A 21,392-nucleotide genomic window follows, 5' to 3' on the forward strand; every position below is an offset into this window, starting at 1 on the left:
CTATTCGTTTGATGACCTTTCTAACCAAATGCATTCTGCTTTTAATTTGTTTTTGGAATGCCATCATTATATATGGTCGTTTGGAACTCAAACTGTGTTTCTCCATAGGAAACAATGTTAGAGTGATGCTTTGGGTTTCACTGAGCCCAAGCAAGTCTGTTTCATCTGTCATGTACCTAAAGTGATCCTTTTGGCATTGTACTATTATTAGTTGATTTTAATACTACTAGTTGATAACATATATGGTTCTGTCACTTAGAGACTTTTTTCCCCCTGGTCAACTCACTTATATCTTTAAATCTCTATTTCATCAATTGTACATTGGGGGTATTAATACCATTTATCTCATGGACTGATAGTAAGGTTCAAATATTGTCCAAGCAAAGCCCTTATTATATTAGCTTATGTTATTATTACTGTAATTTGGCCACGTTTGTAGTCAGTTGATTTTTGTGAGTTGGCTTTGTAACATAACCAAAAATGTAATAATATTTCTTTGGGAAAAATTGGTGTCCTGTATTTGGCAAGAAGGGAAGTATGGTGTCACCGAGAACACCCTTCCTGTGCTTTTCCCTTGGACCCCATCAATGTCTAGCAACAGAAGGACTATGATGGTTTTTAGATACTTTTTGTTCTTCCAGGTGCCGGAGAAAGCTCACTGTCTCAGACACAGACATCATGTATTTGTCCGTACAGGCAGTCCTGACTTTTCATAGGTTCAGCTTTCATACAAACCATACTTGGATATATGCGAACCCCCATAATTCACCTTTTGCATTCTGCTGGTGTTTTTTGGTATGTCTGCTAAGAAGTGGAGGGGCATTAGCAATGACTTCTGTTTGGCTTTGCACACAGCCAGTGGTGCAGAGTTGTCAGCATCACCGGGCTTATGTGCACCTCTGTGTTCGTTGCCGCAGGTGTTAGAGTGCTCCGTTGCATTTTCCAGTGCAATTTTACACAAATAAGGGGAGAAATTAAAAGTGCTGATGCTAATACTAAGAAACATAGGTCTCATAAGCTTTGCTTGTTTTGACTAAGATGGACAGGATGAGCCATGCCAGTCAACCAAGTACTTGTTGGATTAGAGCCTATATATTAAGAAGGACAAGAGAAAAACATGTTGAAATGCCTAATACACACTTTTATTAATTATGTCTAAAATGAAGGATATGAATGTGGTTTTAGAGTTGTTATATTCTTTAGATACAGAGCTATCTTTATAACAGGTAAATATATTTGTTGTGACTTTTGGATTATACTTGTTTTCTGGAATGCATTGGCAGAGAAGAAGAGAGACTTATATAGAATAGTTTTGAAATTTTTTTTAAAGATTTTATTTGGGACGAATAAAATCCCAAGGAGCCTGGGTGGCTCAGCGGTTGAGTGTCTGCCTTCAGCTCAGGGCATGATCGGGCTCCTTAGAGGGAGCCTGCTTCTCCCTCTGCCTGTATCTCTGCCTCTCTTTTTGTGTCTCTCATGAGTCTTTTTTTAAAAGAGATTTTATTTATTTTGAGAGAGAGAGAGAGAGATTACAAGCAGGAGTGAAGAAAGAGGGCAAAGCAGACTCTCCCCTGCTGAGCAGGGAGCCCGATGTAGGACTTGATCCCAGGACCCCAGGATCATGACCCGAGCTGAAGGCAGATGCTCAACCAACTGAGTCATCCAGGTACCCCACAGTTTTAACGTTTTTAGAAAGCATTTTATTTTGGCAGATTTGAAACATGAACAAACAAAAAAAGTGAAGAAAATAGTACAGTGAACTCCTATGTACCTATTACCCAGCTTCAACAATTACCAACACGTTGACAGTCTTGTTTCATATTCTTCCTCCAACCCCTTTTCTTGCTGGAGTATTTTAAAGCAAATCATAAATCATACCATTTCACCAGTTAATAAATACGTCAGTGTTTATTTCTAAGAAATAAAGACATGAAAAAAAGTAACCTCAATTCATTATCATACCTGATAAAATGAACAGTTCCTAAGTACATCTAATAATTAATACTCAGGTTTCCTTGATTGTCTTAAAAACATTTTTAAAACAATTGATTTGTTTGAATACATATACTGCATTTGATAATTAAGCCTATTGGTTTTTTGTTAGCTACCAGGTCAAAGAAGGTTATTTTTAGGTTGGGGAGTACCATACTTCTGCAGGGTTGGCGGCTACTGGATAACAAAGGAAGCCACTAGAGCCAAAGAAGCATTTATTCCATCCGTAGGCAAGAGATGGCAAGCCAAGGGCATTTCCCCTCAAAATACAATAAGCATAACTATGGAATTGGCAGTCTTCCTATGTCCTTCCCATTCTTTTTAAACATTTTTTTCTTTAAGCAGGGTGTGGAGCCTGACATGAGTTTGAACTCATGACCCTGAGCTCAAGACCTGAGCTCAAGACCTGAGCTGAGATTATGAGTCAGACACTTAACTGACTGAGCCACCCAGACTCCCCATATGTCCTTCTCATTCTTATAAAATTAATCTAGAAAAGTTATTGTTAAAAACAGCTTCAAATGTGTTCTTTATTATTTAAAGCATAGATTTGAATCATAGGTGTCAAAAAGCCATCAATAAATCAATTCCATGCTATTCTCCCCATATCTGCCTATTAATCATCTGCTTTGACATCTTCTAACATTGCTACTGCTCTCTCTGGGGTCAGTTTAGGTAGACAAGGATTCAGGTGGCAACTGCTTGAGTCATGAACTCCAAGGCTAGTTAGCAGAAGTTAATAAAGATTGTATGGATACAGGATGCCAGGTGGCCTTAGTTCTGAGCACTGATGCATTGCTCAGTACCTTTGCAAAGCTGGCATTAGTGTGCAGACACTGGACACTGGGGTCAGCCTTCTGTGGTGTGCTGGTCTACCCATGGCTCTGCAGACACAGGACTGGGTCAGCTCTGGCAAGGCTGTCATAGGACCCTGACCCACAGACCCTGCCTGTAACTGCTCTGCTACATTCTGAGTGGAACGATGTTCCAAGAAGGACCTTGCTGGAAATGTTTACATAATGACAAAGATTTAAAAAGTAAAGAAGACCATAAGCTTGAGGAAAAAATCACTTCTGTTCAGAACTGTTCAGTGGTTCGTTGCTCAGAGTAAATGTCAAGCCTTTAGAACAGCCTCCCAGGCCACGCAGCCTGCCCTTTCACTGCCTATACATCTCTGACCTTATCTTCTAGCCTCCACGTTCACTCAGCTTTAGCCACTTGTCTCCTTGATGTTCCAAGAATCTGCCAGGCTCTTTCCTGCCTCAAGGCCTTTTCATTTGCTCTTCCTTCACACACTCCCTTCCTCACCTCCTTCAGGAGGTCTTTGCTTAACTACCACCCAAATATTCCCTAAGTACCTATTTAAAACTGCCCCCTCCATATCCCGCCCCCATCCCCATCCTTGGCCTACCAGCACATGCTAAATCTCTTTCTTGCTTACATTTCCTCAGAGGAGTGTCACCTTCTGTAGTACACAATTTACTTTTAAATTTTGTTTATCATCTATTTCTCACCATGAGTTTATCCTTAGTGCCTAGAATAATGCCTAGTTGTAGTAGACACTCAAGAAATTGTTTAAATGAATGAATTAATGAGTTAAACTCTGGAAAATTTGATCACAAGTATACACAGAAGGATTCCTTGTGGGAAATGAAGGACACACTTTGAACAACCTTGTGGAGAGAGACCCTTTAGTAGGGAACAAAGAGTAGAGATGTGTCTTCATTATTCATGTAACAGTGAAGTGTGCTCATAAAGTTTGTGGGATAAAAGTTGTTTTTCTGTTTAGTGGCGTAGCCCATATGGTAAGTGATGTACCCTTCTCACATTTGTTACAGTAGATCCTTGGCATGTGTGAACCTAACAATTGTGATTTCAGCTCTTTGTTGGCGGCCCTGAATGGTTATATGGTGTAGACGCTGCTTTATAGCAGTGCATGTGGTGAACTGTGTGGGTGGTGAGCCCAGACTGAGCCTAGTGGATGGGCTACCTCCTGCATTGCAGGTCATCCTGGTTGCTTTCTTTACCCTGAGGATTGAGAAACTCATAAAGGTATACTTGACTACATGGTATATCAGAAATTATGCTACAGGGATATTTGTGAATTTGAGTATTTGCAAAATTAGGTTGGGAGAGACAATGTTTCATGAATGTCAAGGGTCTGTATGGTCTATGGGTGACCTGGTTTGTCTTTCAGCAAAAGTCTGTTTAATATTTGTGATTCCAGGTTCCTAAAGGTTTAGAACAGATTTCAAAATAGCCAAAGAGAGGCAGCATGATAGATAGTGGCTAAGAACACAGAACCGTAGGCCTAGACTGCCTGGGTTCACATTCTGACTCAACAGTTACTAGCTGGATGACTTTGGGCAAGTTACTTAATATCTCTGTGCTTAAGAGATAATGAAGACAAAAATGGTACATACATCATTGGATTGGTGTCAGAACTAAATGAGTTAATAACACTTGTCTAGCAGTTACAGCAGTGGCTGGCAAATAGTAAGCTCAACCTAAGTGTTTGCTAAGTAAGAATAAAGGCATTTATTTGGGAGGCATGTTAGAGGATGCTTAAGTCTTTGGCCAGTAGGCACACCAAGAGAGGGAAAGAGGTGAGAATAATTGATGTAATTTGTAGACATATTTCAGTTAACCAATATAAAAAAAAAAACTCGAAGGTAGTGCCTAACAGGCATGGATTATTTAATTATACAGGAATAGAGTAGAGTGGATGTAATTGTGGATTGCTTTAGATGGCCTGCTTGGTCTTCTCACATCACATTGTACTGTGTGATTTGTGGTTAATTATTTAATGTCAAACTTTAAGTCTAAGATGGGTTTGTGAAAAGTACTTACCTCATGGAGTTGTCATGAGGATTTAATAAAAAAAACATTGTAAAGTGCTTAGCACAGTACTTGGCATGTGGTAAGTGTTTAAAAATGGGACTCTTTTTTTTTTCAAATTAATGGATGATGAGAGTCCCTAATCTCAATTCCTACATTGTTATAGGTGTTGAAATCTTTTGGCTAAAAGTCTAAGGCCTATTCTGTTTCTGAACCAGTCAGACAAAATTTCACAGCGTTGAGAAAGAAATAATGCGTGCTTGAGGTTAGCTAACAAGAACTCAGCCAAATGCTAGGAGCCTCATCTCCACCAGTGGCTGTGATGGTTCAGGACGGAAGATGTGAGCAGTATGGCTGCCACATTGGGTAGAGGTTGGCACCTTTCTCTGGAGTCAGCTCTGGGTGTTAGAGGTGGGTAGGTCAGGGGCTGTGCCTGACCAGTGCCATCCAGCTGACTCCCAGTGCTGTGTCCTAGAACGAACTCCTGCTCTTGAGTCTCTATTCACCTGTCAACCAGGATCTTACTAGAGGTCATGGTAAAATCCACAATAAATGTATGTGAAATCATCATCTAAAATGAAACGTATGACAAATCAAAACCACAATGAGATACCACCTCACACCTGTCAGAATCTAAATCTAATCTAAAATTAACAACACAGGGGATCCCTGGGTGGCGCAGCAGTTTGGCGCCTGCCTTTGGCCCAGGGCGCGATCCTGGAGACCCGGGATCAAATCCCACATCGGGCTCCCGGTGCATGGAGCCTGCTTCTCCCTCTGCCTGTGCCTCTGCCTCTCTCTCTCTCACTGTGTGCCTATCATAAATAAATAAAAAAAAATTAAAAAAAAAAAACTTTAAAAAAAAAATTAACAACACAGGAAACGATAGATGTTGGTGAGGATGATGAGAAAGGGGAACCCTCTTGCGCTATTGGTGGGAATGCAAACTGGTGCAGCCACTCTGGAGAACAATGTGGAGATTCCTCAAGAAGTTAAAAATAGAGCTACCCTATGACCCAGCAATTGCACTACTACATATTTATCCAAAGGATACAAAAATGCTGATTCAAAGGGGCACGTGATCCCTAAGGTGCATAGCAGCATTATCTATAATCGCCAAATTATGGAAAGAGCCCAAATGTCCATCAGCTGATAAACAGATGAAGAAGTGGTATATATACACAAGGAAATATTACTCGGCCATTGAAAAGAAATGAAACCTTGCCATTTGCAACAACGTGGATGGAGCCAGAGTGTATTATGCCAAGCGAAATAAGTCAGAGAAAGACAAATACCATATGATTTCATTCATATTTGGAATTTAAGAAACATAACAGATGAAAACAGGGGAAAGGAAGAAAAAATAAAATAAGATAAAAATAGAGAGGGAGGCAAACCATAGAGACTTTTAACTATAGAGAATAAACTGAGGGTTGCTGGAGGGGAGTGGGTAGGCAGATGAGCTAAATGGGTGATGGGTACTAAGGAGGGCACTTGGGATGAGCACTGGGTATTATATTTAAGTGATGAATTACTAAATTCTGTCCCTGAAACCTATACTACACTGTATGTTCACTAACTTGAATTTGAATTTAAATTAAAAAATGAAATGTTTGAATTAACTGTGGATATTAGTTATCTGTGCTATTCCTGTGCCAATTACCATAAATAATTAACATTAACTATGTATAAATGTAAGGTTTGGCTAAAATTTCCAGTGCTCAAGATTTATATTGACATTTTAAATCCTAATTTCCTCTTCAAGTAGCTACTATGAGGGTCTTTATTGGTTTACCTAAACAAGTTTCAGAATTTTATTTGTCTAGTTACAGGTCTCAGGAACAAAATTGAACTTTCTTTATGACTTCTTATACTTCTTCAAGTTTTTTTTTTTTTTTTTTAAGATTTTATTTATTTGAGAGAGAGCATGAGCAGAGGGAGGGGGCAGAGGGAAAGGAAGAAGAGACTCCCTGCTGAGCAGGGAACCAGATGTGGGGTTTGATCCCAGTGGATCCCAGGACACTGGGATCCTGACCTGAGTCAAAGGCAGGCATTTAAATGACTGAGCCACCTAGGTGCCCCATTCTTCAGGGTATTTTTAAGGCAATTTAAGCTGCAGTTTATTTTTAAGTTTATTCATTTGTACATTCATTGAACAAATATTTTCTTAGAGTCTTCTACAAGGCAGGTCCAGGTGCCTCTTAACTTTTTAGTTTAAACAGATGGGGAAATTCTGATTTGAATTTCATTCTGCCTTTACATATTTCAGTCTAGTTATAGTCTCTGTGAAGGGTTAAGTTCTTAAATTAGCCAATAAGGAGAAGAGTAGATATTTAAAATCATTCTTAAAAAATACCTTAATTCACCCACAGACATAACATCTTTCAGAGAATACAACATAGCCCTTTTCTTCTTGTTTTGGAACAAATCACTGTTTTCTTTTTTTTTTTTTTTAATTTTTATTTATTTATGATAGTCACAGAGAGAGAGAGAGGCAGAGACACAGGCAGAGGGAGAAGCAGGCTCCATGCCGGGAGCCCGACGTGGGATTCGATCCCGGGTCTCCAGGATCACGCCCTGGGCCAAAGGCAGGCGCCAAACCGCTGCGCCACCCAGGGATCCCAAATCACTGTTTTCTTTAGTTGAATACCAAACCATGTAATTGGAAGTTTGCTCATGTATATTGTTTTTTAAAAATATTTTATTCATTTATTCATGAAAGACACACATACACACAGAGAGGCAGAGAGACAGGCAGAGGGAGAAGCAGGCTCCATGCAGGGAGCCCGATGCGGGACTCGATCCTGATACTCCAGGATCATGCCCTGAGCCAAAGGCGGATGTACTTAACCGCTGAGCCCCCCAGGCGTCCCTCGTGTATATTGCTTGAAAAATACTTTTAGGACCTTTAAACTTACAGATGCATTTAGTACCAAACAGGTACCTATCCTCATTGTACCCTTTCTTCATTGGTTGGTTCATTCATTCATTCATTTGTTCATTCATCAGCATTTAAAGAGCACTTAGGATATATAGTGACTGTGCTTTACACTGGAGTTAAAAAGAGCATGGAAAGATGATACCTGCTCTCAAAAGAGTTCATAATGTGGTGGGGATGACATGTCCAAGTGCAGGCGCGTGAGCTTCAGCGATAGTGACAGCGTAGTGTTGTACGTGCCATATGAGAAGCAGACAGGTTCAGGGGGCTGCTGAGAACAGAGGAACACAATGGCTTGGTAGTCTCTTCGGGGCATGCTGTGGCATGGGGGATGACAGGAGCTAAGTGTGACAAGCTCGTGACAGGCCTTAAATTCCATGTCGAGCAGTTTGGACTTCATCTTCAATATAATTGAGAACCATTGAATGATTTTTAAAAGGCGAATGATACCAAATGGTATTTTTATAAATGGATGGGTTACAGGAGAGTGGGTTCAGAGCGGGGGACGAGTTAGAGCCCATGGGTGGGAGGGCAGGGAGGAAGCCGCCCATCACATATTGACTTCTAAGCCCGAACATACTGGAGCGTCCCTCAACTCACAGCTGTCTTGCAGGATGGTTTCTACTATAGATATTCCCTTTCCCCATATTACCCTGAGGTTTATCTTCTTCTCTTGGCTCTGCCGTCTTTATTCTGTGGCTGGTTGGGCTCTGGCTTTTGGCTGAAGACCTGGCAGTGGTGAGGAGGAAGGGGGAGAGGAGAGACTTGCCCACAGCTGCCCTCCTGGTTTCTCACATGGAGTATCCCCAGCCTTTTCCTCTTGCCTTCACCTTCTCTTAGGACCTTTCTGATTTTCGCACCAGAGCATATGAAAAAGGGCAATTGAAAGTTAAAAGAATTGAGAAGGGAGCCTTCTTTCCCTGCCCCCAACAGTAAAAACTGAGAAAGCTTTCAAAGGACAAGGTGCTGAATCTCTGCATTTAGAGGAATGAGACCATTCTGTTCTTCAGGTGGAACTCGGGGCAGAAGCAACGCACAGTGGTTGTGGAAGCGCATGGAAAGGGCCACTAACAAAATCAAAGAGGGTGTGGCTGCGGGGTGCAGGCTAAATGAGGCGAGTCGTGCAAGTCATTCCCTTCTTTGCACACTTGATGCCCTGTCTGGTTACTTCTCCCTTCATCTATCACATGCCCTGAACCTCCATTTCTTTCCTCACCCCCTAATTCCTGTGTCCTCTCTGCTACCAGTTCTTTTCTTGTCCTTTGTTGCTGAGTCTGCTGCAGCCTTTCAGAGCTCAGTCAGCAGTCTGGGGACAGAGAGTAGAGCAGACCTTGCCCCAACATAGAAAAGATGGGACACAGGAGTTGGGGCCTTTTGGTGATGAGCGGCAGTTTATCTGTAGTCTCCCCAGGCGACACTCCCGTGCCTTTGCTCTTAGAGACCGAATTAAGGCCTTGGGGTCTGTAGGACTTGATTCTCTGGTACTTTCTGGGCCCTTAGGGACCTTAGATTTAAATTCAACTAAAACTAATTGAATTTATCTACTCCAGGAACTTCTTTAATTCCTTGAATGTTATGAAGTATTTTTAGGCTCATTTTAAAGGCCGCTGGAGTGCGATGGAAGCTGACGTTCCGGGGTTAGCACAGAGCGCGCCTGGGACTTGGGCTGGCCGGCCTGCTTCTGCATAGATGTGGAAGGGCCAGTCCTGGTATGTGACCATCATAAAAATTGTGCTCCAAGGGGAAATTTTTTTAAAAGAGCAGATTCGTAAATGAGCTTTTAGTTTTTTTTTTTTTGAAACTTTTGTTGAACTGTTTATAGATGCACATGCATATTTGAGAAATAATACAGAGAGATTTCTTGTACACTCTGCCAGTTTTTCCCAATGTCAGCATTTCTACAACTTTAGTATAATATCAACCACCAAGATATTGGCTCTGATATGATACACTGAACTTACCCAGATTTCCTCAGTTTCACCTATCCTCATTTTTTCTTTTTTTTCCCTAAAGATTTATTTATTTATTTTGGAGGGAGGAAGAGAGAGAGAGAGAGAAAGACACACAGAGAGAGAGAGAACACACACGGGGAGGTGGGCAAAAGGGGAGAGAGAGAGAATCCTTAAGCAGACTCCCTGCTGAGTGGGGAGACCAATGAGGGGCTTGAACCCAAGGATGCTGAGATCAGGACCTGAGCCGAAATCAAGAGTTGGATGCTGAGCTGACTGAGCCACCCAGGCGCCCCACTTACCCTCATTTTTCTGTGTATTTGTCTGTATGTATTAAGTTCTATGTAATTGTATCACTGTGTGGATCCATGTATCCACCACCGTAGGTAAGACACTGAACAGAGCCAATTTCACAGGATCCTCATGTTGTTCTTTTATAGCCACAAACACCCTCCTGTCCACCCCCCCAACCCCCCAGTTTCTACCCCTGGCCACCCTAATCTGTCCTTCATATCTAGAATTTTGTCATTTCAAAAAATGTTACATAAATGGGATCATACAATACATAACCTTTTGGGATTAGCTTTTTTCACTCAGCATGACCGCCTGGAGATTCATTTAACTTGTTCTGTGTATCAATAGTTTGCTCCTTTTGTCACTGCGTGGTATTCCATACTTTGTTGAACTGTCACCTGTTGAGAGGCGCCTGGGCTAATTCTAGCTTTTGGCCATTGCAAATAAAGCTGCTGTGAACCTTCATGTCCAGGTTTCTGTGTGACCGTAAGTTTTCATTTCTCCGGGATAAGTGCCCAAGAGTACAAATGAACTTTTAATGCAGTTCATAAATCCAGATTTATGTTTGGCATGATCCTGCCCTGGATTACGTTTTCACCTTTTATCCAGTCTGCAGCCTGATTCCATTGGGGCTGTCACCCATTTCTCCCTGGCCCTGGGCCTGTGTAAATTTCCAGACTGATTAGGGCCCTCCTGAACTCCGTGGCGGGGTTTGCTTTGCTTTGTTGCTGGCTGATCTCGGGGAGTTGCCTCTGGCCATCGGTCATGCCTGTCAGGTCTGTTGCATTGATGTCTCTTTACCCCAACGATCACGTCCGGAGCTCCAGCGGCCTCTACAGTGACACCCACAACTGCCGTCTTGTCTCTTCCTCCCTGGGGAGCGGAAGGCCCCTGGGAGACCCGCTGAAGCTTGGACCCAGCGCGGTCGCAGCCTTTCTTCTGCTCTTGCCCTCCGCCTCCCTGTAGTGAGCACATGTTGCCAAAAGGTGGCACTGCTCCTTGCAGCCACTGCTGTGGCTTGTCCCCGTCGCCTATGGTTTGGAGACTCGATACTGTTCTTGAATTGTGTGTTGTAAGTGTGGAAAGCAGATTTCCCGAAACCGCAAAGGCACCAGTAAAACACTGTGCAGTTTAAAAAAAGATTGAAAGAACATATCATGCTTGCAAATGGTGCCTAATGAAAATGGTCCCCCGCTTCTTAGAAATGACTTGAATAGGGAATAGAATTCAGAGATGTGTGTCTGAGTGTATAATTTTAGATGTCAGGACTGATTGTTGCTTTCTGTGTGGCTCCTGAAGAAGACCTGTGAACATGCTGCTTTTTGCCTTCCCTGTGTCCTAAGACCAGCAAAGTAGGAGGGCCGGCCTGCTTCCGAGCTCCGAGGCCTGAGATTGGCACCTCTTCGTCCTGGTGGAGGCCCTTATGCAGGCTGAAGATAGACTTTTCAGGGCGGCAATGGCTAAAAATAACAAAACTCTTTACTTCTTAGTATCTGTCTGCCCCCCTGTGTGCGTCACTTTGGTGTGCGTGAGGGCATGTGGATAAAGAACTGTTTAAACATTTGCTGTGCACTGGCAAGCTGTTGTAAAGTGCGAGATTATGGGGTTCATTAGACGTCGTAAACACATCAAACTAGTGAGGAGAAAGCAGGGTGGCTTAGAGCATGAGGTGAACTAATGCACTTTTTTTCTGCCTGAGCAGAAGGAACCGTCATTGTCAAACTCACGCAGGGACGTGCAGGAACTGGAGCTATTCTGCGCCCCAGGATGCCATCCCGTGCTGCCTTTTGGAAAATGGGCAGAAAGGCCCGGTGTGGAGGGTGTGGAGGGTGTGGAGGGTGTGGAGGGTGTGGAGGGTGTGGAGGAGGAGGGTGTGGAGGAGGAGGGTGAGCCGGCCCTGGGATTGGGGCTGCCAGCCCCGGAGCGGGTCCTTCGCGCGCAGCCTGCTGCCGGGCTGGACGGTCCGTTTTGGCCCCGGGGAGTCTCGGTGTTGCTGCTCCTGTGACCCTGCAGCTCACGACACGGCGGGGGGCAGGTGGCTCCCCCTCAAGCCGTGACCTCCTTGCTGGTGCATCCTTTGGCAAAAGCCTTAGGTTAAGAGGAAACTCGCCCTGTATGAAGTCATGACCCTGAAACCAGATGCTATTACCCTAGAGACGGTGAAAGCCGCCCGGGGAGGGGGAGGGGGAGGGGGAGGCGGGCGGGAGGGCAAGTGAGGCGAACCTAGAGGCCAGCACCCCCGGAGACCTTCAACCTTTAGCAGCGCCCTGCTCTGCAGCTTGGGGGCTGGCGGCCTGCCACCTGCTGACTGGCTGAGTGGCAGCTGCTTGCGCGGCGTGGACTAGCTGGTGAGCACGTTGGCAGTTGGCGAGGGCTTCGGGGTGGGAACTCGCAGGGCTGGAATGCAGATGGGTGCCCGGGGCCCAGCGGCTGGCAGTTTTGCACGAATGTTTCTCGTGCCGGGCTTAAGTCACCCTTACAAGCCCGCTCAGCGATTAGGAGCGGCTGGTGAGAGCTGGTCATTTGGCAGCGGGTTTGACATGTGTTGCGGTTAAATCATGTTAGTGCCCCAGGACAGTGGAGAATAGGAGAAAGCCCCACGTTGGCTGTGGACTTTGGAGGAAGGGGTCCGACTTCTGCTGTCAGAGCCACCGGTAAAGGAAAGCTGCATTGGCCCTGGGTGGATCTTGCACTGACTGGGGTGACCCTTATCCCCGTGATGCTGGTGAGAAGCTTCCAAATCTATTCTGAACTTTGCCTCATGCTGGCGATGTGAGCAACCCAGGGAGCTGTTTAGAGGCTTGCTCCTTCCTTCCTTTGTTTTCAGCAGAGGCAGCTTGTGTGAAAGGAACACGCTGCAAATGGATTCGGGGGGGCCCGATTAGGGATTAGATGAGCTAATTTCTCCCTACTGATAAAAAGGAAAACTGGTCGGGTCAGCCCGTCACGTCAAAAGATATCTCTGTCTGACTAATAATAGCAAGCGATTGCTGAGAGGCCTCAGGAGGGGAAGGCAAACCCAAATACTTGATGTTTGTTAGCATGAAGATGGGGAAAAGTTGTAGAATCCCTGTGCTTGGTGCAGGAGCCTGGATGCACCTTGCTTTTGAGGAGGAGAGGGCTGGTCTGGGGAAAGGCCACTGTGGACCTGCAGGTTTTATATTTTCAGTTTGTGGCAATCTCTCTTTTTCCGCTTCCTACAGGGAAGAGGCTGCTTGCAGATGCTTTGTATTGTCTGTCAGAAAGAACTAGGTTTCTAATTACTTGCTATGTATAGTCTCGGAGGGAATGTGAAATATGTATCAAAGAGCCAAGGAATGCACCCATCATTATTCTCATGAACTCAGAGGGAGCACAGGATGGAGCTTCAATTAGGCCGGATGGTTACTCAGCCCAGGAAGAAGGCTCTCCGGTTATTAACATTTCTTTGGTCTCTTTTAGTTGTTACTGATCTTTCTCCTTTACTTCTGCTTCAGTTGTTGGTTGCATACAGTTTTGGGAGGGGCTTAGGAGCAAAGGCTAAACCTTTTATTTAGGAAATGTCTAAAAAATTGATGAAAGACTTTAAGATTAGCTTGGTTGTGGTGGGGTGCAGAAATGATGTTCTGTAGGAAACTATGTTGGGTTCTATAGATTGATAAGGCAGGAAAGGGTTTGTGCTGAGAAGTGTGGGCTAACATCCTGTTTGTTTGTTTTCCAAAGGGGAGTCAGTCCTGTTGATGTGCTTGCAGTAGTACAGGCTTCCAGGATTCTGTTGTGCTTTTCAGGTCTTTAAAAAAAATTCCCCCGTTAAGCTGCCATCCTTATGTATGTCTGAAAATGCCACGTGGCTGATGACTTCTTGCTCTTTGGACTGACTCTCCCAGACAAGTCCTCGAGGAGGCAAGTGTGATTGACGCAGAGCCCCTGATCTGTCCTGTTCATCACGGTGTCTCCAGGGCCTAGCAGTATGCCTGGCACCTAGTCCGTATCTGCTGAGTGGATGAGGGACGGAAAGAGAAGAGGACTAGATCTGATGGATGCCCTCTGAGTGTCTAGCACTGTGTTTGGTATGTTTCAGGTGCTGTGGTCATTGTGGCCAGTGACCTCCATGTTGCCACATTGAATTTTCACTTCTCTGCCTCCATCCTTCTTAGCCTCTCTGTAGCAGTGCTTCCTTGACATCACTCTTTCCTGGTTTTTCTTTGGCCTCGGACTGCTTTTGTCCTTCTGCTCTGCTTATAATTGTTGACATGCTTCAGCATTTGATCTTAGGGCTACACCTCAATTTCTGTCTTTTCTTCCTGGATGAACTCCTCTAATAATGGCCGCAGATTACCAGCTTCATTCATTGATTCTCCAGCTCTAGGTCCCCAAGCTCCAGACTTGGACATTTAGTTGTAAGGCTCCTTTTGCATATATAATAAACATCTCAACCATAAAGCGGCTGGAAAAGAACTGTTGATTCCTTCCCCAAAACCTGTTTCTTCCACAGCCTTTCCTGGGTTCCTAAAATAGTTTCCTGGTTTCTTTGGTCTCCTGATTATCCACGTTTCACATACCAGCCAGAGGGATTCTTTAAAAAGGTAAAACAGCTCAGGTCACTTTCCATCTTAAAATCTTAACTGTAATTAGTAATACTGTATTGCATATTTGAAAGCTGCTAAGAGGGTAGATCTTAAGAGCTCTCAACCCAAGAAAAAAAGTCTTGTAACTGTGTGGCGACAGATGTTAATTAAACTTATTGTGGTGATCATTTCGCAATATATATAAAAATTGAATCACGTACATCTGAAACTAATATAATGTGGTATGTCAGTTTTACCTCAATAAAACAAAGCAAAACAAAATTCTTCAGTGGCTCCTGTAACACCTAAGATTTTTGTCTGCTTATCATGGACTGCGTGGACCTGTTTCCTCCAGCATTGCCCACTACCATTGACCTTCTCTCTGTCTAGCCTCACTGACCTCATTTCCTTCCTGGAACATGCTAAACTTGTTCCCACTTAGGGCCTTTGCACTTGCTGTTCCCTTTGCTTGGAATGCTCCCTGCACTCAGATCTTCAAATACCTGGTTCCTCCCTGTCATTTCTGTCTCCACTCAGATGTCAGCTCCTCGGAAACCTCTTCTGAACCACCTTATGCCAAGCAACCCTTGCCTCATTTTATTCTGTGCAGAGCACTTAATGCTATCTAAGAGTACTTTGCTCATCTATTTATTATTGGTTTCTTAGGAATTTTGTCTGTCTTGTGAATGAATGTATTCCCCCTCCTTCTGAGGAGTGCCTGGAACATAGCAGATATTAAATATTTGTTGAGTTGGTAAATTATGTGTATCATTTAATCTTCCTGGTAAATGATTTGACTTCTCAAGTCTTCAAGGCATTTTCTTTTCCACCATAATCCTGATTTCCTATATCCTATTTGCTTTTAGTTTTATATTTTTAGTTTGAGTATAGAGGAGGAAAAAGATATATATCAGGATGAAATTGCATACAAGACTCCTATCCCTAAAAGAAGATGTTATGCAAGTGTCCAAAGGTAACAAGTTTCCTAATGGCATTGTCTACCAGTAAAGTTCAGGGTAAGAAGAAAGAAGAAAAGAATAAAGGAAGGAAACTTATCTTTATTGACCATGTAGTAGGTGCAAGGCACAAAACTGAGTGTTTTCACGTTTGTGAAATTCAAAGCAATCCTGCAGTGTTGATACTGTTACCCCCAATTTCATTGGTGGAAAAACTGAGGCTCAAAGAATTAAATACTCTGCTTCAGGTGATACATTTATTAAATGGTAGCGCTAGATTTTTAAAACCCAGGTCTACCTGACGCTCAATTTCTGACTTTTTACACTCAGATGGTTGCTTTGAAAGATGGATATGCTCTTAAAATAGAAAAGAGGAAAATGTGAATTCAGCACATATCCACATAGATTATAACAAATATCTGAAGCACAAGAATAAGTTATACGGACAATATGGAAAACAGACTTACAATATTCAGTGCCTGAGCATATAATTGGATGAATAGAATACAGAGTGAACATTTGGTTCTCTGGCAGAGCTTATGTACGGTATGACATAGAGCAGCTGTCTCCAGAGAAAGTTCTTTGTTTCTAGACCGGTGCGACACAAGCAGCATTTGAGCAATTCGGGATTTTTTTCTGCTTTCACTATAAATAGAGTTCATGGAATTCTGCGTGTCGAAGTTAATGCAGTGAAAAGAAGTCACAGAATTTGGAAATCAACCTTAACTCATCCTATAAACTAAGAAACATGTTTGGCATCAGGGGCCGTAAAAACGCTGTCATTACTTGGATGGATTCTGAGGTCTTATTTAGCATATGAAATTGCAGAGCAGATCCTATTATGTAAGGAGGCAGGACAGACAGCATAATGTGGCTACAAACTGAAGAACTTTGTGCCCTTCAGGGAAGAGTTAACAGGACAGGTATACACAGGGATGTGTGATAAGAACGTGGAAATGAATGAATGGGTGGCGTATATACATGACTGTTGCTGGAGCTGGGTTGCTGGATAATCCTCAGATGTCAGATTTCCGTAGGGCCAACATGTGACTCAAAGCTTGCCACTCAACAGAGAATCCTGGGCTGTGCTGGTATTAAGAGGCAGGCTGGAAGCTAGGCTCCCACTGTGCACTAGCCTAACTCCCTGTCGTTTGCTGTGTGTGGGTGGGTGTGCGTGTGTGCGCGCGGGCGCGCGCGCGTGTGTGTGTGTGTGTGTGTGTGTGTGTGAGGGTATACATTTTTATGCAGTGGGTGTTTAAAGAGCTAAGCACTGAAGCTGGATTTCCACAAACGATCATCACGAGCACTCCAGACAAACCAAACTTCCTCTCTTGGTATTTTTTTTTTTTTTTTTTTTTGCTTTCATCTTTTCCCCCCTGCCTTTTTGCAAATCCCAAAGGGAGAGCCCCCAGCATCCAGCCTATAGGATTGAGATGATTTTCTCTCACCTGTCCATGTGGGTGCCCTCTCAAGGTTAGAACTGAAGCTATGTGGGACCGGCATATTTTCAAGCACCAGATGAGAGGAGCTGCGTGAAGGAGTAGCAGACACCAAAGGAAGAGTGACTCTGCCCTGTTAACATGAACAGCAGCCTGCAGGTTAACCTGCCCAGAAGCTGGGCTACTTCAAGTGGCTCACTCCAGGAGAAGTCTGAGCATTCTTTTTTTCTTTTTTATTACTATAGGATGGAGGATGAAGCTGTCCTGGACAGAGGGGCTTCCTTCCTTAAGCATGTGTGTGATGAAGAAGAAGTAGAAGGTGAGCTTAATGGGTCTGGGGAAGTATATATTCATATACTTGTGTCTTTGTAGATGATAGCACTCATACATTGCATATAGCTATATTGTTGAAGTTAAAAACTAAAGCTTTTCTATGGGGTTTTATTAGTCTGCACATTTTTGCTTCAACACAGAAAGTAATTTTAAGAACTTCATTGGGCCATTAGAATCTGAATCAGTGTGGTCCTGCATGGTTAAAAATAAGGGGGGAGGAGGTGTCTTACTTTTGAAGCAGGTGCCTGTGTTAGCTGTGCCTTTCTGTCAAAAATAAATATTTTGCCAGATACTTACCACCTTGTAATGACTAATTCAGAGAGGCTGCTAGATTTATATAAATGTATTTGGCAGCATCTTCTAATATTCTTTCTTGTAGCTTGCAGGGTAGAGAAACAGATGTTACAGAAGAAGGAGAATGATATCATTGTTGCAGGAAAAATGGGTATAAACTGAGGTTATAAAGAGGGGTAATCATGGATGAACTTCAGTGAGGAAATGATGGACATTTTTTACTTAAAAAACCTTCAGGACCTCTTTTGTTAATGTTGCCCAGTGCCTGTTAAAAACCAAATACGAGTTAAATTTTAGTTGGTGCTCTCATGCTTTCAGTGTGCCTCTCTTCTCTTGTCTTTTGACTTATCAGTAATGTGGGAACAATACTATTTGCTTGATATGAGAAGACAGGGCTCAATTAATATTTATTAAAGTGATTAGGGGAAGGCATCACAGATAAACAAGATATTATTATTTACAATGAGATTTAAAAAAAATCAGAGTTGTAGACAATACTCATCAAGTTAAATGAAACTTGCAAGTGAACTGTGTCATATATTCTTCCCTTTAAAATCACCTGAGAGACAACTTGTATGTGTTTTGGAAACTCTAGTCTGGTTGGTGCTGTTTGGTAAACATGTAATGCTTACCAAAAACTTGGACTAGTGGGGTGGAGGGTTTGGAAGAAAAAGGGTGGGTATTTCATGTTCTGGAGTGATTCTTCAACCAGACTGAACAGCAGGTCCTGGGTACGTGATGCCTCCTCATAACTCCTAGAATAGTTGCAATAGTATGGCCATCATGACGTTTCTTATGTTTGCATACCAGGTTTCTTCTGTGTAGTCCCCTCGCCCCGCCCCCCCCATTTCCCTCCTTCCCTCACTTATGCTCTTGACTCTGAATAATAAGAATTTGATGCCTAAGTTTCTTAGGAAAAAGGAAACTACAGTATTTTCTTTTATATTGTTTTATGGGTTCCTTGCACTTTTACAACATGACTGTGGGAAAATGTCAGGTTAGTGTAGGCAAAATAGTAAAACTTCTGTCTTAAGATTCTTGTGCCTCTGGTGTTAAGTCTCCACTGTGGTGACTGTCACTGCCCCAGTGTCAGAGACGAAGTAAAAGTCTTATAGCATATGAATGTAAGAAATATTGTAGATTGAATGAATATATACTTTTGAGACAAAGCAGAGAAATCAGTGAGAAGGTTTGGGAATGAGATGTACTCTGTGTGTGTGTGTGTATGTGTTTTCCTTGAGAATAATGTTCGTGCTAAGTTCACAGGAGATGTAAATCATTTCTTGAGTTTGTAAGGTCTGTAGGATTGACAGCACTCTACTGCAATAGGATATTATACATGGGTTTCTTAAAGCTTTGACTAAGAAGTTTATTTCCTAAAGTATTTTCCTTGATTTTCAAGCACAAAATTAAAATAACAATGTAATGAATAGCATACAAATATGTAGTCAAGTTTCTCTAAGAAGAAACAAAAAGACAACAAAATATGGTAGAAACATCTGTAAAATTGTTTGGCTTTGTGATAATTAAACTTGCCACATGGATATTGTGTATTTTTGTATTCTGATAAGACTTCTGTTCTAAGATTATCTTTCATGTTGATTGGTGACTGAGCTGATTACACTTTTTTTGAGGCATATTTAGCTAGTTGCCTGTTACTGAATTTTGGATAGTTGCTTTTGGTGCCATTATTTGGTGGAGAATATTCAACAGTGCAAGCTCTTCTGTAGTACAAGTTTTTTTTTTTTTTTTCTTTCTTTCTTTTTTTTTTTTCTTTTGAGAGAAAGCTTGAGCAGGGGAGAGGCAGAAGAAGAGAGAGAATCTCAAGGAGACTCCATGCTGAGCATGGAATTGGACATGGGGCCCCATCTCATGACCCTGAGATCATGACCTGCACCAAAATCAAGAGCTGGTCCTGTAACCAACTGAGCTACCCAGGCACCCCTACAGTAAAACGAGTCTTGAAACTACAGTTAGGGACTATTCATTTCTAATTTAGTGCCCTCTTAGTTGACCCTCCCTTTTTTCTTACCTGGCTTTATCTGGTGGGAGTGGGATCACTTAGATATTATAGTAACTCCAGTTAAAATATAAAAAAGTTGAAATAGCTGGGTTCATGGCTTATTCATGGTCTCAGTGGTTGAGAGTGAAAATTATCAAGACCTCTAATAAGGATTCATGGTTTGAGCAAGAATGTCTTCCACAAGGACACGAGTCCATCTCATATTTTTAACTGCATAGAGAAGGGTGTATTTAGAGGAAAACAAACTGTTATCTTGTTCTGAAGTAGTTTCTGGTACATTTATGGCAGAAGTAAGTGCTCCATTTTTAAGGATCAGAAATCCAAAGGGCAAGGAGCTGGAACACCTTTCATTTATTTTATCAAATGTTTCCTTTGATCCAGGTGGTTCTTTCTCTTGCTCCTAGGATAAGCATGGCTAAAGCATAATGCAGCACACTTGGCAAAAGAAAACTTAAAATTTTGTTTTTTGAAGTAATTTGCACAAATAAGAGATTGAGTGTGACTAAGGTCCAGGAGCTTTAGTTACTTTGAAAGGGTCCTGCTTTAAAAATTCTTCTGAGGGTCCCTTAATTTGTGATAGTCGGATTCAGCTCAGCCTGAAGGTGAGAAGCACTAGATGCTGTCTCACAGTGCCTTCTCTGCCAGAGTTCTGTGGAGAGGAGGGAGACTGAGACTTCCGTCCACGCCCCCAGCTCACCTGGTTCAACTTTACTCTCGGTGGGTGGCATGATGCTTAATCCACGGTCTAAAAACTCAATAGAAAACCATCAACTGCAGAGCTCACTAAGAATAGAGTGAGTCAGAAGAGGAGTCATCTTCTGTTTAAATAATGAATTTATGTGGGATATATTTAAAGACCTAAACCTCATTTTCACATAATTTCCTTCATGTACATTTGTGTTAATCATTTAAAGAGATACTCTTTAAAGAAGGTGACCAAGTGCCAATTTTAATCTTTAACATAAAGAGAAGCTTTTATGTCTGTTCTTCCGCTGGTTATTTTACATCAGTGTCTATGTCTATCTGTAGTTTTATAAAGTTAACATTTTTGTCATGGAGGGGCTACTGTGGATTAACTCATTTAAAACTTTCAAAGTTTCAGATACTCATACTTGTTTCTATATCAAAAGACTCCAGCTCCAGCCCAGGCAGTTCCACAGAATTGGTCTGTAGAAGACAAATTGACGTTACCAGATGACCCAGAAATGCTGGCCATGAGGAACAACACTAAATTTTCATTTCAAACGCACTTAGGGGAAATTGCCAAATTTTACTGGGTGAACCAAGGTTGAGATCGGAAGAAAGAGTCTCATGTAGCTCTTTCCAACTAGGAAGTCCTATGGATGTTTTATCCTTAAAAACCCAGCCAAGATTTTGGATCTGTATGATATAAACAGATTACTTAATATTCTCATATTTTGCAATAGGGGAAAGGAGCAAACTCCACCTTATCCTTTGAGATAAGGCCTTGGCTCTGTAGGGCTAGGTAACTTCCCAGCAAGCCTTGGCAACTCTGACTTCATGAGGAGGGGCCTTTTCTTAACATCAAGTCTAACTCAGGAAGCATAAAATACAGCAAGACAATATTGGCTGAAACGTGTCTCCGTTTCTGAAGTGTGATCAGTGCACTCACAGCTATTATGGTACATTGTGGTGGTTTTCCTCTTCCATTGAAAACGAAGTCTAGAAGGAAGTGCGCTCCCATCTGTCCAAATGGAAGAATAATTTTACAAATTCCCATGTGTACTGATGGACATTAAGAGAGAGAATTGTTAAAAATTCATGGAAT

General features: G+C 42.5%; 1 protein-coding gene across 4 annotated transcripts in view; it reads left to right on the forward strand.

The window, feature by feature from the left end:
* The window catches only part of SLC4A4 (solute carrier family 4 member 4), a 343,745-nt gene that overhangs the window by 30,100 nt on the left and 292,253 nt on the right, over positions 1–21,392 (forward strand). For 3 of the 4 annotated variants that reach the window (XM_025435826.3, XM_025435829.3, XM_025435830.3), the window contains exons 1-2: positions 16,590–16,848; positions 17,199–17,272. In XM_025435826.3, the coding sequence (XP_025291611.2) occupies positions 16,757–16,848; positions 17,199–17,272 (166 nt within the window). In that variant the 5' untranslated portion in view covers positions 16,590–16,756. Of the gene's footprint in view, positions 1–16,589; positions 16,849–17,198; positions 17,273–21,392 lie in introns of those variants that run through there. The other variant, XM_025435827.3, reaches the window with a different exon arrangement.

The sequence above is a fragment of the Canis lupus genome, chromosome 13 (genome assembly GCF_003254725.2).
Source record: "Canis lupus dingo isolate Sandy chromosome 13, ASM325472v2, whole genome shotgun sequence".
NCBI classification, from domain to species: domain Eukaryota; kingdom Metazoa; phylum Chordata; class Mammalia; order Carnivora; family Canidae; genus Canis; species Canis lupus.